At 42.9% G+C, this 17,610-nt stretch overlaps 2 protein-coding genes across 2 annotated transcripts in view; one reads left to right on the top strand and one right to left on the bottom strand.

The window, feature by feature from the left end:
• Positions 1 to 975: 975 nt before the first annotated feature.
• The window catches only part of LOC147313221 (endothelin-2), a 38,013-nt gene continuing 21,378 nt past the window's right edge, over positions 976 to 17,610 (bottom strand). The window contains exons 3-4 of the mRNA XM_086265247.1: positions 3,534 to 3,653; positions 976 to 3,451 (exon numbers count right to left, since the gene is read on the bottom strand). Coding sequence (XP_086121373.1) covers positions 3,349 to 3,451; positions 3,534 to 3,653 — 223 coding nt within the window. The 3' untranslated portion in view covers positions 976 to 3,348. The remainder of the gene's footprint in view (positions 3,452 to 3,533; positions 3,654 to 17,610) is intronic.
• LOC147313222 (uncharacterized) lies at positions 13,938 to 17,593 on the top strand. Its single transcript, XM_086264368.1, has 3 exons — positions 13,938 to 13,993; positions 14,294 to 14,960; positions 17,456 to 17,593. The coding sequence occupies exons 1-3, from the start codon at positions 13,938 to 13,940 to the stop codon at positions 17,591 to 17,593; spliced, it is 861 nt and encodes a 286-aa protein (XP_086120494.1).

The raw sequence follows: 17,610 nt of genomic DNA, 5'->3' as shown, positions 1-17,610 counted from the left end.
ACAGATGGTTTGAAAGAGGAGTGAAAGAAGCCATCTATGTCCACTGTGAGCGACCATCTTTGAACAGAGGCGGTGGTTTTACGACACCAACTCTCTGCCATCTATAATCCAGTTTTGAGATCCCTTCCCAGACGCCTTAACGCCCACTCACATCCTGGGCCATCTGACCTCAGGAATTCGCATGATAAGGTGGGGCCAGGTTTCACAATGAACACACCCGAAACTCTGGCTGATTGGGACCCACACCCAGTTTCACACCTTGGCTCAGGCGATTAGAGGATCATCAGGGGGTCCTTTTGTCCCTCTGTGGGGGGTCACTCCCACTAGGTTTATATCTGGGACTCTCCGCCATTTGACCTTAGAACTGAAGAAGCTTCTTGGATGAGAGGTGAAACGTCTTCAAGCAACTTAAAGAAGTCCAGACGCTTTTCTTTGCAAGCTCCTTTGACATTTAAGCCCTCTCTTCCCTTCAGCCCTTGTCGTGTCATTGATGTTATGTTGTCGTTTCCCCCTGCGTTCAGCCAGCCAGCCATTCAGTCTTTCAGTCAGTCGTCCAGCCAGCCAGCCATTTTCTACCTCTGTTCTGTTCACCCACTCCTTATAATAAACCTTCACCAGTCTTCACCTACCTGCGAGTCCTGCGTTTGGGTTCCTTCTTCCTCGCCTCCACACAACGCCTGACAAACCTGACCATTAGCTGAACTCACAGGTCCTCAGGTGTATGACAGGTCACTGCCTGTCATACACAGCTGCAGCTTACAGAGACATGTGTGTTTAAATGATTATTCATTGTTCTTCATGTGTATAGAAGAGCATCATAAAGGGTAAACATTTCTCTTTTACAGCCAAATGTGTTTGCATCACTTCTCAGGTTTTCTTTAACATGATGGAGGAATAAGTACTGCAGTGTGGTTTCATGCAATCACATGAAATAAAGGACAAAGAGAGTCTACAAAAGTATAAAGATATAGGTTATTATTCACATTCAGGCATTCATATCGAAAACTCTAACATTTCAACTCGAGTGAGTCCACCACTGTGCAATATCACTACAATATGTTACAATATGCATGTTTCTATGTACTGAGTATTTACTGCCATGAATTTTCAAATACTTGATAGGTGTAGGTACCATGAAGTATCTACTGTTTTTGTATTTTAAAATCACAGGCATTACAGCCTCAGAGAGAGCCAACAGTGAGCAGCACTTTCTGAGAGTGGAGAGAAGAAACTTCCTTAAACAGGAAGTGACCTCTGGGAGAACCAGGCTGCATCATTCCCTCACCCAAACAGGCTGTGGTGATTTCATTTGGGGTGCCGCTGCCACGACCAACCACAAAAACGGGAGTGAAGTAAAAGATGTTGGCAGATTATATTCATATTTGAATCTCTGTGGGTCGACCAGAACACCTGCCCAGCCTGAATCCCCACAGTGAAGAACAACGGTGCAAGTCAATGAGTCAAACTCCCAACGTTAGTTTGTTAGACCTGGGCAAGTATGATGACCTTTGCTCTATTTTAAGAAAAAATAGAGTAACACAAGAACACAGACACTCAGTTGAATGGAAATGGTGGTGACTTCCATTTAGAGGACTGAATCTGTCCCACATCCTCCACGTACACAGATTTCATTTATTTATTTATTTCTTTGCTTTCACAGTTGGCCTCGCTGCAAACGGGGAAATAATCATATGATGTTTCTCATTCTGTACATTCACCTTTATTTTAAAGGTGAATGTACAGAATGTTAATAATAAATATATAATAATAATGTTTGTAATCTGAACAGTCTATCATTGTTTTCGCACCTGCTCAGCTTCACTTTTATTACCTGATAGAGCACGGCAGTGACCTCACTCTATACCAAAATCTCACAACTCCAAAATATTAAAGAAAAACTGTTCATTTTATACTTTATAACCACATTACACAAAAAGAAAAACAGAGCTGTTCGCATATTTAACTGATTAGAAAGCAGACTCTATAGCTGAAGTTCAAAGCTTCAAAGTCAGACACATCGTTTCCTGTTAGAACAAACTGGCCACTCTGTGTGCTGAACTAAAATTATAATAATACATGAAAACACTTCACATTTTACACTTCATGATGTTCATAACAGCTCATTCGTAATCAGAGAGAAACTCTGAGAACAACACGAGGCCACGAGGAAGACTCCGACAAATCCAGGAGCTCAGGATTAAAGCTAAAATATGCTGCTTTGTTTTAAGATAAAAGTCTGAATATTATAAAGTGATGCTAAGTTGTGACATATTTAAGAATAAGTTAGCATTTTTACAAGAAGAGTCAAAGCATTTTACTGTTTTGCTGAAGTTCTGACATATTTCAAGAATAAAATTGTAATTTTATATCTGAGTCTTTATATTTTTAGATTAAAAATTTGTAGATTAAATAAAGTTTATACAGATTAAAACATTTGACTTTTTGATTAAACCACTGAAGCTGTAACTCAGAGTCATAACACTGTGAATATGGTGTTTTTGTCCGAAAGCTTTTAATCCACAGCTATTGTTCAAGCTGAAAGCTGCAAAAACAGGAACTGCTAACACAGACGTCTTGTGGTTGTACGAGTAACTGCAAGTAGTTTAGAATTTATCACCATTGTATCCATGGAAACAAGCTCATGAACTCATTTTTTGCGTCGTGGATTGCTGAGGTCGACACACTCACGGTTGATCAGATTTGTTGTGCTCATCAAGTCTTTCTCTAAATAATAAAAATTCACCACTTAGTTCAGTTTGATCGAATGAAATGACGACTTTGTTCTGACGTGATTTCATTGTGTTAAAATTGACCTGAAATTGAAGTTATCTCTTCTACTGGCCTCGGGGTTTTGCTTTATGATCGTATTTGACTGTTAAAAAAACCAACCAAATGAATCTACTTTAGATGACCCATAACCTCCTTCACAGAGGTAGCAACCCTATGTAGCTTCTGTGGACGACATATTTGAAACTCATTTGGAAAAACTCTAAACTTTGGACGATTTCAGAGATGTGAGGTTTACACACACTGGCCGGTCTGGAGCGGTTTCTGGTCCAGCCTGGATGGAGATGTGCTCCATCTTTCTGTGCTATAAATAAGCTGTAATCATCAGGTAACAGAAAAGTCAACTCCCTCAGCTCTAAAGAATCTGAGCAGGGCAGGATGCCAGCTAAATGTTAGAAAGATGAGCTTGTAAGTGATCAGCGCTCCTGTCCTAACGCTTCACTGTTGTTACATTTACACAAACACACACTGTACATGTCCATGCCGAGTCCATTTGTTCTCATTCATAAATCAAGGACTTTCATCCAGAGGGGCTGGTGTCACTGGTTGGCCTCCTCTTCCTCAGGTCTGTCTGAGTGCAGGTCTGCTCCTCTTTTCCCAGAATGCAGTCTTGTATCCTCTCAGCTGTTTGTCCTTCTTCCTCTTCACAGGAGCGTTCTCAGCTCTGAGGACAAAGAGAGGACACGTCTCTGAGTGTTCTCAGTCCACAATGTGTCTTCAATAGTGTGTGTGTCACATGTGCTTACTTTGGTTTCTCCTGGACGCTGCAGAACTTCATGCACTCAGCATCCTCTGAATCCGTGCAGCGGCAGCGGCTCAACTCCCTCCTCACTCGCACCGATCCGAACCCGTAAGGCACCAGCTGGCTGGAAGAGTCAGAGTCAGATATTCACTGTCAGATATGATGGAGGCACTGCAAACATGCATTAAACACACTCGCAGCGGAGCATGATCACGCCAGCAGCCACACTGGCTTCAAGTTAAATCACTGCCTGATGGCATTTCTGACATATTTTGGTGTTTTCTGTTCAGAGGGAGGAACTGATGATGTGCCCACAATCTTCCCATAAGACTGAGTAAACAAACTCCTAATAAAAGTTCTGGTTCCATATACATCTGCACCTTCAAATGTGCAACAGATAGGTCTGACACAGGAGGCAAGTTCTGCTGTCCTGCAGGAAGGACCTGCTTACAGATTTCCTTGTTTAGATTTAAGGGAATTTTTAGAAGAGAGGTTGAACAGGGTTTCATGCACTGGTGCTTGTAATAAATCCCAGTCTGTAGGCAGAGTAGTTAAAGCTAATCAGAGCCTTTGGATGACCGCAGTAATAAACATGCCGTTTACACTGCTCTCCAGGCAGCACGGCAGAAATCCACAGGCGACAATGTTCAGTCAGACTTTCATGGAACTTATCAGCATTTTGATTTTGAGCCGAATCAAATCCAAATAAATGTCACACTGAAGAACACATATAGTATAGACTGGACACTGAAAGCTCCAAGTCTGTATAGTCACATGGATTCTGCTTTGCGTTTTGGACTGCTGGTATGTTTGTAGAGAATATCACAGCCATTATAACAAATCCATCCTGGTATGGCCTCTTGAAGAGATGGCAGTTGTTAAGCTTTAGCATCACAACCAAAGTAAGACTGTGTTTCCAAATCTTACCGATACTTAGCGTCAGTTTGTTTTGATTTGAAGTGTGTAAGAGTATTTTTACTGTTGCAGCTGTTGCAGGTGAAGCTAAACTGAGTTAGAGAGTTTGTCCACACTAGTGACAGGTATCAAGCTCAACAAATTATGATATTCACTTAGTTCACCACTAAACTAACATGATGACTGAGGACGGTGATGATGGTGGCTGACATTTCCAGATGTGTTGGGAGCAGATCATCCTGTGCGGTCGTTGAGCAAGGTCACAGGTGAGAAGAGTAAGAAAGAGGTCATCCGTCGTCTTTGGTGAGCGATCTCAGTCGGTGACTCCAGCTTTCTCAGTGTATTATTTACTCTCTGTTATTTAAGAAAGGTTATTATTGTTATCATTGTCATTTTTGGGCACTTTTCTGATTGCAGCTATATTTATCTGTGAGCATGGTGCTGATATATAAGAGCCATAGTGCTTTCACACTTTGGCTTAAAGGATGCTGCCCTTTAGTTCTGTTTGTTTGCACTGATGTGTCTTCAGATTATTTACTGTTCGTCTCAAACCTTTGCTCTTACTGGCATGTGGCATGTGAGTGTGAACTCTGTGCATACATGACAGTGAGCACACCTCTGTCAGTTTTTTCTTTCAATAAACATGAACATTAGACATAATTGTACAAAATCTCTGGAAGTCGCACCTTTTATATCACTTTTATAATGAACATTATGCTATGACACGCTCTCTGTCAATACTGTTGGCATTTCACAGTAGTTTCAAAACTTCTGATGATGCCCTTCCAAGCGGTCGGAGGATAAATCTGCAAGGTAATGTGATAAATGAAGTCGTGGAAGGCAGACATGATGTGATGCTGTGGGTGTTCTGACCTTGTGCTAAAAGTAGCTCAATTTTATAGTTTCGTGGATTAAGACCTCACTCTTCCAGGTGAAAGCTGGCTGTGTGGCTCGGCTTAATTTTTTTTGCACTTGTTACCTTACTCAGGCCCTGAAAAAATGACTCTCACTCCCTCTGTGGAACACATGCAGACAGCTGTTGGTACACTGCTCCAGAGTTCAGCTGTTCATAATTATCTATCACTGAAACAAACATCAAGCATCTGCACCACATTTATGGCCAAAGACACAACAATGCTGCTTTTTTTTAAATACACATTGAAACTGATATATCTCTCCACAACCCTGAAATCCGATCAAATATGTGCGCATGTAACTTCCTTAAAAACTTGTTTCAGCCATTGTTTTTACTGTGCAACTGCTAACTCGTGTACAATAAAGGAATTAAGCAAAAACCACAAACAGTTAAATAAATAAGTCAGCAGTTTTTATACAGATGTACCATTAACTCGTGTGCTAATATTTTAAAGGTGAGCAATTTGATCAAATGTAATAACATATTCAAGTGTCAGTCACTCAGACAGTAGCGGACACGGCGGTTGCCCGGGGCGGCAGCATGGTGGGGGGCGGCATCACGGGAAAAAAAAAAAAGAAAAATTACTCGTACTCATGCCGCTCCGACGTCATGCCAGCGCATATTGGGAATGGCATAGACACCGATCGGTTTTCTATCGCCCATTTGCTGTGAGTAAGGGCGCCCTCCGTTTGCGAGGTGCGCCTGCTGCTTGCGGCACAGGGAGGAGAGGGCGGGGCGGCGGGGGATTCTCTGGCTGGCTGGAGCAGCATCTAATAACCAACCCGCAAAATAAAACAAACAAACAAAAAAACAACAAACACGAAAACACCAGACATTATGATACAGACATATAATTTGCACCGATGGTTTTTCGAAATTCTATATAGTGAGCGCTAGAGCCCTCGGTGCGCCTGCTCGCTGCTGAAATCAAAGTAAACTTTATTGTCATCTCCGCTACATACAGAGAGACGAGACGACGAGGCTCCAGTTACAGCAGTGCAAGTAAACAAACAATGTATATAAGAAGAGTAAGAAAATAATATACACTTAAGACTAGGGGTAAAGGCATAGCCAGAGGAAGTGTTCGGCCAGGGCGCCAAACAGGCTAGGACGGCCACTGCGCTCAGATATGTGTTTGCTTGTGTGGAGTTTTATTCTGCAGCTCAGACAAAGAAGAAGATGACCTATGCTACACTAATAAGGCACACAGGTGAGATCATCACATACAGAGGCTGCAGAGCACAATGGTAATGATTCTCAACACAGCACACTGAGTTTATATCTGAAACTCAATACAACATTATAAAACTAAACCACGTACAAGTGGGCAAGCCCAACCTAGCCCTGCTTTCCTTTTGTCAGATTTTCTAATGCCCACCTGGCCTGGTCTGAAACGACCTGTGATTGGCCAGAATCTCACATCACAGGGTGCTCCCCCTGCTGGTCTAAAATCAGGGCTGGGAGGGGGAGCGAGAGTGTAGTCCCCTCTGAGACTGCTTCATTTACAATTTGCTGAAACACTACTGAGGATTTTGTCTGTCGAGAGATGCCAGAAATATGTCTGCTAGAAAAATGAAGAATGAAGAAACACAATTTCGCTGAAGAAATTTATGTTTGGTGTTTAGATTTGGGCCAGACTTTTTGCGAAACAGTGTATATTTTTAACTTTCTGGATCAAAATAAAATGGCACACGGAGTTAAGAGAGATATATCTCCTTTGTGGAACTAACAACAACCCACAGACGTCGGAAAGATGACAAACCCCCCTTCTAGTTCAGCCAAGAGTATGAATAGCTATCTTAATCTTTAACAGTTCAATCCTTTTTGAGGTTAAGCTATCAGGCAACGTTCACAGACCATCAGCCAGAGCTTCATGTAAGCAACCTGTAGAGATCAGTAACCACTGATAAATAATTCAAACAGATAAACCAGGGAGCATTCGGCTACAGCAGTGGTTCCCAAACTTTTTTTGCTGGGCCCCCCTTCGTTTTACACAAAAAACGTTTGCGCATTAACACATCCTCCAACCACACACACCCATATTTTGCTCCATTGCGGTTTATTTCACACCTCAAACATTTAGTAAACAATTAAGTAAATACAAGTAAACTGGTAAACTGCAATAAATGACAGGTAGTAATAAAATAAACTACTAACTCTTTTACGCTGTCCGCACCTACACGGGTATTTTTGAAAACGCAGCCGTTTCATCCACACGTAAACGGCGTTTCGAATCACCGAAAATGGAGGATTTTTAAAACTCCTTTTTTGCGGATGAGGAATACAGGGTTTGTCTGGCAACGTCAAAGGTATGTGCCTCTTTTCACGTCAGGCTGTGCGCCATGTTATTGTTTACATGAGATGAATTGCAGAATGGCAGATGGAATTCTGTTAATCTGACTGTCTTCAGGTTTTACAAGCAGTTACTGTCCCTCCATTTACAAAGGCAGAAGCTTCTTATTTTACATGTAGTTGTTTTTTTTTTCTTCTGTGTAATAATTTTCAACATTGCTATCAATACATTTTTCAAAAAAATGCCTCTCTGTGCAAAATGGGTTTAAACAGCTGTGGGATACTGTTTGTCCATGATTTGAACAGGGAACAAATTGTGGCAGGATCAGCCTGATATTATTTTTATCTCGCTGTAACTTTACTGTATAAAGAGCTAACGTCTCCAAAATGTCAGGAGTAGTTAGTCATTACAACAAGTGTTTGTGAACTAAAAATCAAGAATGTGGGATCCTGTTTGTCCGTGATTTGAAGAGCCCAGCGCTGCTCTCAAGAAGGGAAAACCAATTCTGCAGGGGAGACCTACCTCGGCACTTGTGCAGGTGAAACCAAAGGGCAGATATGCTTCACCATATTTTCTAGTCTTTGGCTTAGAATGAAGTTGGTTTGGAAACATATTCAGCTATGCTTCATCTCCTGCTTTGCGTTTCTGTGGGCGCCCGTGTAGCGTCCAAGCGTTTTGTTTTTTTCCTTTTCATACTGCGCCCCCCCTGCCATGGCTCTGCGCCCTCCCTAGGGGACGGGCCCCGCACTTTGGGAAGGTCTGGGCTACAGCATGCACATTGATGCTCTGCGGTCAGAAGTGAGTCCCTGCTTCAGACCCGCAATCAAAATCCTCGTCTCTGCTGCTAGTTTGCTATTCGTTAGTATTCCCTGGGCATGTTAAACGTTTGGAACATATTTCCCAGCAATCCATCAGTTACTTCCAAAAATGTACTCTCAACCAGAGTTTCATTTAACTGACTTTCAGACCTGTATTACAGCCAGACCACAAACATGACTTCGAATGACTGAGGGCGTTTATTTTCCAATTATGTCCATGTTAGTGCCCCTTATTATGTTCCACGCATCTCGCTATTTAAGTAGCGTCTCTGCAAACAGCCGCAGGAGTTAGTTTTCCTGCAGTGATTCAGCCCGCTGCTCATCCGTCTGGTGCCAGCGAGACCGCCAAGACGGACTTCGGCTAGGCAGCAGGTTTGAGGAGGCTCTGCTGCTGGATTAGTGGCAGAATTAACTAGACCACTGGAGGAACAGCAAGCAGATGCCGGTGGCTCACCAGCAAAACACTTATCTCAAAACAAGCGGGCGCATCCGAAAATAAACCTTCACTGATGGTAAAAAACATTCTCTGTGTCTTAATATTACAAAGATTTGGATTTACATTTCAGTCTGAATTATCCTGACTGGAGACCTGAATGGCTTCCCCTTTTTCCTTTTCCTTAATTAAATGGCGACACATCTGGCTCTCGTTGCTCTATGTTACCCTTTCATCTCCCAGCTTTCCACTGCTTCTCGCCTCCTCCATGAGCACTCCTGTCTACTCATTTCTAAAATATCATTGACTTTCCTCTTTACTGCTTATTGACCTTCATGTTGTTTTTATGAGTCCGTTGGCTGCATTTGCTCATTTTTTTCTTTCCTTATGTGTCAAAGGGTTACTGAGCTCCTTTCTTAAGTTACAAGGATGAATAAATCTGAGTGACCTGAACTGTTGAACTGCTGCGATATGAGTTATGGCTCCACTGTTCTGCATACCTGCTGAACTCTTCTTTTCTACTTAAGGCTGTATTTATTCCTGGCTATCGATCATATAGATTCCCTATTGGCAGATAATGTAGTGCAGGTCGAAGGTTTTCTTATATAACTCTTATATAATAGTATATGTATTTTTTGATATTAGTAGTAGGGTCCAAACACTGAAAAACCTGCAATAACGCAACACTTCACTCTTGATTGCAGTGTTTGCTCACAGAGCATTCCTGAGTGTTTGGCTTATTTCTGCTGCTCCATTTCCCACAGCATGTCTTTGTCTTGTCTTTCTCCCCTCACACGTAACCAGTCATGGCAGATGGCCACCCCTCCCTGAGTCTGGTTCTGCTGGAGGTTTCTTCCTGTTAGAAGGGAGTTTTCCTTTCCTACTGTCGCCAAAGTTCTTGCTCATAGGGAGTCATGTGATTATTGGGGTTTTGTGTGTGGCATTGTAGGCTCTTTACCTTTCAATATAAAGCCCCTTGAGGCTGTGATATGATGCTATATGAATAAATCGAATTGAAAAGTGAATTAAGCGATTTAACTGTAATTTCTGTCATCATGTCTCTAAAACAAGCACCCAGTCTCCATACCCAACCTCTAATCCTCTCACTCCTACTTTGTTATTGTGACTTTCTTTATTTCTCTTTCAGACTTTCCCTCATGCACAGCATCTTCACCTTACTCCTGACTTTCAGACAGTCTCAGCCACGTTTCCATCTTCCATCTTCTGCATCATCACCAGCTGTCTCTGCCCTACATCACTTCAGCTTGGAGTCTAACCACCAAATACTTTATTACTCAATCTCTGAACAATTTCAGTTAACCTGTGCTTAAAACTGATTTAATGAAATTGTTAGACTTTCAGGTGTTTAAAAAACATCAATGATAACTGTTTAACTTACTTAGTTTAGTACAAACGTATGGAGGGAAAAGAATCAAGATTAAAACAATAGAAAGTTTCATTGCACTTTTATTTATTTGCATATCGCAGGCTCTGCTTCTGTGGCTGTCATTTGTTACAGAAGATACTTTTTCTTGAACAGACACCAAACAGCTTCTTGTCTGATAACTAATTCTTCCTGCATTATAAATCTGGAGGACATTTAGAGTTGGCGGAACAACATGTGCTTACATATGAAGTTTGTATTTCCAGATCTCATCACAAAAAGATGATCAAAAAAGTTAATTTTCTCAGTTTCAACGTTTGATTTAAAAAAAACATTATTTTTTTTTACTGTTCTTATTAAACACAGGTTTTAAATAATTTACAAATTAGTGCATTTTTTTGTACATTGAACACATGGGCTCAGTGTTTTGGTACATGAATTAATCTGTCTGGAGTCTTTTATTGTTAAGAAAACCAGATTTTACTTTCTTGTAATACTTAATGAGGTTTAGAAAGCCTCTGACTCTCCAGAAGTCCGTGAGTCCCAATTATCTACAATCTTTTTGTTCTCCAACTACTGGGAGTAAACGTTACGTCCAGATGGACAGAATCAACTTTTGGAGATTTACTTACCTGGATGATCAAGCATGCATCAAGACATCTGTAAGTGAAGCATAGATCTATAAGGGAAGGTATTTGTTTTTACCCTGTTCAATTCATCGTGTGCAATAAGAATAAGCAGCAATGATGGATGAACCAGAGAGACTGTCTTTGTTATGTTTCCCTCTGTTTTAGTTCCAATCACTCACATGTGTGGAACTGAAATAACAAGTCAGCCCTAAAATATGAGGAGTGGAAAGAGATGTTTGTCTTCAGGCGTAGGAAGTAAAATGCAGATTGGCTGAAATCTGTTGAGACACACAGCATCAGCGTTTCATGGCCCATCTGCAATGAAAGTGTTTGGTGTGTTTTGGTCTTCTCTTCATTATTAAATATCTTCTGATTTTCACCTTTCTGTATTCCAATAGTGTTTCAGTCTGGTGTGTTTAATGTGTTCCTGTTCCACTTCCTGTTTTATTTTGGTACAGTTCTGTCTTGTGTATATTGCGTTCAGTCTTTATTGGTCCCCTGCCTCACTGCTTCGTCTACACTTGTGTTGATTTGCTCTTCATCTTTGCTGTGACGTCTGTTATCCGTCTTCCTGTTTTCATCCCGTGTTACTTATTTATATTTATGAACTTTGCTTTCTGCTGTCTTCTTGGACTGGTGCTATGTCTCAATAAAGATTTTCCTTGTTTGAAAAAAAAAAATTACTGTGTCCTCAGCAGAGATGGGCAGTAACGCGTTACTTGTAACGCGTTACTGTAATCTGATTACTTTTTCAAGTAACAAGTAAAGTAAGGGATTACTATTGCAAAAACGGTAATTAGATTACCGTTACTTTCCCGTAGGAACGCTGCATTACTGCATTACTAAAACCGTGATTTTTTTGCTAGAATGTCTCATGACAGTGACGTAAGCGAGTGTGACGTTCGTGACAACAGCTGCGTGCAGATCAACAATGGATCATATATCGAGTGCGGAAGAGAGTATGAGCGTGCAGCGTTTAAAGCGTGGAAGTACTGACCTTACTTTAAGTTTGATTCCATAAAAAGTGACAAAAACATTAGTGTCCGTTGTGCGTGGGAAGAAAACTTCTTTTTACAGTGAAAAAAACCCCCTAAACTTCCAAGCAAGCACCGAGTGCGCTACGACGTAATGGGAAATTCACAGAGAAACTCGCGGATTCTTCCACTGACCGCCGCGGCACACCTGCACCAGGGTAAACCTCCGCTTACCCTACTCCTTCTTTACAGGTGAAAATAGAGCAAAAGGACCGCTAGTGTTAGGTTTTGTATTGTTGATTGTCATTTATGCTTAGAAATATTTAACCATATATGCTTAGAGGTGTATAATCAATTGTGTAGTGATAGGATGTGTGATCTGCAAAGGCTTGGTGTGCATTCCAGGAATGCACACCTACATCCTGGGAGCATGGGAAGAGGTCGTACCTTGTTTTATTGGTTTACGGTAGGATTAACGTAGCTATGTCAGTTTTAGACTAAGTGCTTTTTTACATATAGATGAACTGTTGGATTTTCCAGACCAGCAGGTTAAGGGAAGTTGTCTATGGGGCCACGCTCTGACACCCCCCCCCCCCACACACACACACACACACAGGCAAGGTACTCTTTGTTTGTATGTAGACGTCATATGTTAATGAACCTATGCATATTCATGTAACCTGGGGTCAAGCGAAGGAACGGCTTTTGTCCGGTTCTCTCCCGTGCACGAGAAACATGAAGAACTTTGCCTACTTCGTGTCTTGATTGCTGTGTAATTAAATTGTCTTCAACGTTCCAGCGAATAGGTTCAAGCTACAAACCTATCAGCTAGTCTTTGACTTTATTTATTTTCTGCTGTGTTTTACTTGCATCTATTTGAAAGAGTGAGTGTAAACACACACAAAAAAAATATTTTATGTGCTGGAATGTGCAGAAAATAGGTTTAAATATTAAACAAATTTCTTCCAGTTAGAGAATGTTGCATATAATTAAATTTTTGCTTGATGCATAAAGTTAAAAGATTAAAACTAATAAAACAAGTTTTAAAAAGAGACTTTTCCATTTGATTACATTTTGTATGATGGATTATGTAGAAAAAGTAGAATTGGGCTGAAAGATCTATCTGTCAGGGTCCTGGGTCTCCTGACCCAGCGTTTTAGTTCTTTGTGATTTTTGTATTATTGTACTTGGTGTGAGTTATTCTATGGTTTCTAGTTTCGATCCCTTGCCCTTCTCGTTTCTCTGTGTCCCCTCTGTTCTGTAAGTCTGTGTCTGCATGTTTGAGTTCCCCTCTGTGTCTCTCGGTTCTTAGAGTCCTCTGCCTTATGGTTTATGTCTCTGTGTTTCTTAGTTGCTGTCTCCACTGTGTCAAGTTCGCGTCTCTGTGTGATCCTTCCTGTTTTACTTTGAAGGTCCGTGTCTTATGTGAATGTGTCCTGCTTTGCTTGTCTCGTCAGTTCTAATTTCCCCCAGCTGTGCTCTCCTTCTGTGTCTCATTCTCCTCGTTACTTCCCAGTGTATTTAGACCCTGTGTTTCTCTGAGTCAGTGTTGCGTCGTACCCTCAACAAGCTGTGTGTGTTTTGCCTCTGTGTTACCAGTGTTTTGTTTCCAGCTCTAGCTCCAGTTCAGTATTTCTGCTTCAGTGTTTTAGTCCACCAGCGTTTTTGTTTGTCTTTTGGTGAGTTTAGTTTAGTAAGAGGTTTTCCCAGCAATAAAGCTGTGCTTTAAGTTGAACTTCTGTGTCTGAGTCCTGCATTTTGGATCCACCACTCCTGCTTGCCCGCCTGCCACACAGCCAACCATGACAGAACGACGCAACCATCAAATGGATCCTGCGGACTCACGGTCTCAGTATCTCGCGCAGTTGTGGAATTACTGCCGGGGCGTAATCCACGCTGAGGACACCCCCAAGAGACTCATTCAGGTGGTCTTTTTTTGACAACTTTTTGTCGTCCACCCTCTGCACAGCTGGTTTTTTGGACATTAACAGATTAAAACAACTAATAACAGCTCTTAGGGCTAGGATTTGCTTCGAACTGTTTGGCATGGGCGGTCCAGGCAAGGAAGGGTCAGCTGCCCTCCTGGAAGCCCTCGCTGCCTGGTATTCTCAGCATCAGCATCCTTTCCCATCAAGATTGATCACTAAATCATTCGATCCTCCCTTAAGAGAGAAACTGCATCCTCGCTGCATCCTCCCCAGTACACCAGTGTCACCTGTGTCTCCAGTAGCTCCAGTGCCGCCTGTAGCGCAGGCCCCAGTAGCTCCAGTGCCCCCGCTACCCGTAGCTCTGGCTCCAGTAATAGCGGTCTCACACATTCACTTTTTGCAGGGAGAAAATTTAAGGTCCAGTCAGGGAGTTTCTCGCGCTTTAGCTGCTTCAGGCACTGTTCTGCACTCCAGGGCTTCCCCAGAGGCTAGGTCTCGGTCCCCAGCTGATTCTGGACCCCTGAAGATTGAGCAGCCCTCAGAGAACAACTCCGTGTCAGTGCTGTCTGAGCAGGGCCAGTGCTCAGCACAGCACCCATTGCCTTCGTGTCTGCCAGAGGACTCCATGCCTGCTGGCTTTGTGATGGCTTCTGCTGGAGGGTCCAAGGGGCCCGTCCAGCCTTCATCTCGTGTCTCCGCTGGAGGGTCCGAGGGACCGCTCCGGCCTTCGTCTTCTGTTTCCGCTGGAGGGTCCGAGGGACCGCTCCGGCCTTCGTCTTCTGTTTCCGCTGGAGGGTCCGGGGGGCCCGTCTGGCCTTCGTCTCCTGTCTCCGCTGGAGGGTCCGAGGGGCCGCTCCGGCCTTCGCCTCGTGTCTCCGCTGGAGGGTCCGAGGGGCCGCTCCGGCCTTTGTTTCCTGCCTCGTCGGCTGGGGGGCCCGAGGAGCCCGTCCAGCCGCCTGCTGCAGCTCCATCATCATCCTCGCCTGCTGCAGCTCCATCATCATCCTCGCCTGGCCCAGCCTCCGTGTCTTCAGCCTCGCCTGGCCCAGCCTCCGTGTCTTCAGCCCCGCCATCGCCTGGTCCGGCCCCGCCATCGCCTGGTCCGGCCCCGTCTGGTCCTGTGCCCACCGGGCCTCAGCCAGTACGCTTGACACTGGAGCGCCGCCGCTGCCTTCCGCTTGGCCGGCCCCCTGAACTGCTCCGTCGTCTCCTTCGTCGCCGCCGCTGCCTTCCGCGCGGCCGGCCCCCTGAACTGTTTGGCCTCCTGTGCTGTCGGCCCCCTGAACTGTTCTTTTTTGGACTCGTGTTTTGTTTTGGGGCTTTCTTGTGCTTCGGTGTTTTTGTTTCGCTTTATCACCTATTCAGGTTGTAAATCGTGTTTTTTTTTTTTTTTTTTTTTTTTTTTTTTTCTTTTTTTTTTTAAGTAACTAAGTGATTAATTACTTTTGAAAATAAGTAATCAGTAAAGTAATGGGATTACTTTTTGGGGCAAGTAATTAGTTACTGATTACCTTTTTCAAGTAACTTGACCAACACTGGTCCTCAGTCTGCGTTTGGGTCCAGGCATTAAGATGGGCCAAGACTGTCCTGGCCTTTTGCCAAACTGTTTCCAAGTTCAGTCTCATAGATGCATCTGAAGAACGATCAGATTCATGACGAGCACGTTTTCTACAGCCAAATGTGAAGCTAGGAAATGACCAGTGTTGGGTAAGTTACCTTAAATTAGTAACTTAGTTACATTACTAGTTACTTCTATCAAAAGTAACTCAGTTACTTCAAGTTACTCGTTACTTTCAGAGTAACTAGTTACTAGGGAAAGTAACTTTGGTTTTACTCAGAATTCTCTTAATGTGTTGCTTCCGTAACTAGATACCCAGCAAGATTGCTAGTCTTCTAGCTTGCTTACTTGCCACAGTGCACTGTGCCACCTACCAATTAAAGGAAAAGATAATGTGCACATTTCCACGAGAGAAATCCCACGCCTGATTCTATCCTAGCCTGCTTTTTACATCCAACACAAACTGCAGTCGTGGTGCTTTCGATTGTACTCAGAACTCGGAAATTCTGCCTTCTGAATAGGAAGATGTAGGTAACACCAGACTGCAGATGAGCTGCATACAGGGCTGGACTGGGACAAAAAAATCGTCCCGGGCATTTTGACTAGAGACTGGCCCACCATTATAGGAAAAATCATAAAGCCTTTGAATGAAAATAAACACTGTTGTGACAGTGATGTACACTGTTCTGATGGTATATATGCATTAATCTATCAATTGTTTGTTGTAAGATAATTATTTTTTAAAAAGTGAGACATTTTAAATGAGAATAAGAAAGTATTTCCTTGTGCCCCCCTTTCCCTTTTAATGCCCTACATGGACCCCTGGCAACACTTTGCTAGACCCGCCCCTGCACAGTTACCAGCTGTCAGCTACTTAGAAAAGGATCCTGGTGTTATTTCTCTCTCAGAAACAGTTCATAACTTCCCTTCAACTCATTCATGTTAACTAAAAGGTAAACATGTTTCTCCATCACAGCTCTGGTGATTCAGTAAGGACATCTCCTGCTTTCATCTTCATGTTTCCTTCTCACCAGATAACCAAACTGATATCATGACCAGCAGCTTTACAGCTGTGGCTCCAGCCAACATCAGCTGATACTAGAAATTAATATTAAATAAATTCTAACAACAGCTGATCAAGCTTAAAAGTGCTGCCATTGTTTACCGCGACATCGGCTGGTTTCCTCTTTCTGGCGCAAAGTGGGTGATAAATAAACAAGAGAGAAAAGCCAATCAGCTGATCATTGATCAGTTTCATGATTGAAGTAGAAACAGGAGAGGGAGGGTGAGAGGATGAGAGGAGAAGAGGCAGCTGTGCAGCAGAGACACAGAATAACTTCAGCTTTGTGTCCGGGACAAACTGTTCCTTTTCACCTCAATAAGAAACGCGTAATATTTTCTCTGAATACGAGACGATTCTGTTTTTTACGGAATGGTTGGCAACTCTAATAATTAACCTTATGAACAAAATAAAGTTCAACATCAGTAACATAGCACCCACCCAGCTGTATAGAAACTCCGTCATGCTAGCTAGCACCCAGTACGAAAAAGTCAGCATAACGAAAATAAACTCCACCTAAACTTGGTTCATATCTGACCCAGATGGACTGCAGGTTATAACTTCTTGTGTTCAGTTCACCTGACACTCGGCCCAGCGGCCGCTTCGGGTCTCTCCTCTTGCCTCCCTTTTCCTTCATCCACCTGCTGGCCTCCACCACTTGTTAATGTTATTGAATCTGTGGAAGCTCTGCGATAGCCACCACACGAAGTAACAGATAACGAGCCTATCTAAATCCCAGTAACGAGTAACGCGTTCCCGGTTTTGGCATAATAACTAGTTACCGTGCTCGTTACCACAATAATAACGTAGTTACTGTAACGCGTTACTTAATAACGCGTTAGTCCCAACACTGGAAATGACTGAGAGTGAACCTTTACTTTCTTCTTGTCTACACGAAGCTACACGACCAGAGTTCTTGCAGCATTAGACCTGGAGGAAGATAAATCCTTTATGATACTGGAGGTACTGAGAGTGATTTAACAGGAAGAAATATAAAAACAAATATCCTCTCATTCAGATGTTGTGCATCTGGCCTGTTGTGTTGTGCCGAGATCACGACAGAAGCAAAGAAGGATATAATGTGATGTTCGAGTGGATAGGAGGCTGGTGTGGACAAAACTTTGGGCTTCAAACTGTCACGGTCCTGGGTCGGTGACCCAGTGTTTTGTGTTA

This window comes from Aulonocara sp. 'chitande type north' Nkhata Bay, linkage group LG15 (assembly GCF_057382095.1).
Source record: "Aulonocara sp. 'chitande type north' Nkhata Bay isolate Kocher_YH1m ecotype deep benthic linkage group LG15, A_spYH_male_GT1.1, whole genome shotgun sequence".
NCBI lineage: Eukaryota > Metazoa > Chordata > Actinopteri > Cichliformes > Cichlidae > Aulonocara > Aulonocara sp. 'chitande type north' Nkhata Bay.
Note: the sequence above shows the minus strand (reverse complement) of the source record. Positions and strands in the feature narration are given on the sequence as shown.

What these genes read in the sequence shown, in the direction of transcription:
- LOC147313222 (XM_086264368.1), top strand. Translation starts at nt 13,938, where the DNA reads ATGGGCGGTCCAGGCAAGGAAGGGTCAGCTGCCCTCCTGGAAGCCCTC. An exon ending in CTGGAAGCCCTCGCTGCCTG is followed by an intron (nt 13,994 to 14,293) that starts GTATTCTCAGCA and finishes TCTGCACTCCAG; the next exon opens with GGCTTCCCCAGAGGCTAGGT. An exon ending in TGCCCACCGGGCCTCAGCCA is followed by an intron (nt 14,961 to 17,455) that starts GTACGCTTGACA and finishes CCTCTCATTCAG; the next exon opens with ATGTTGTGCATCTGGCCTGT.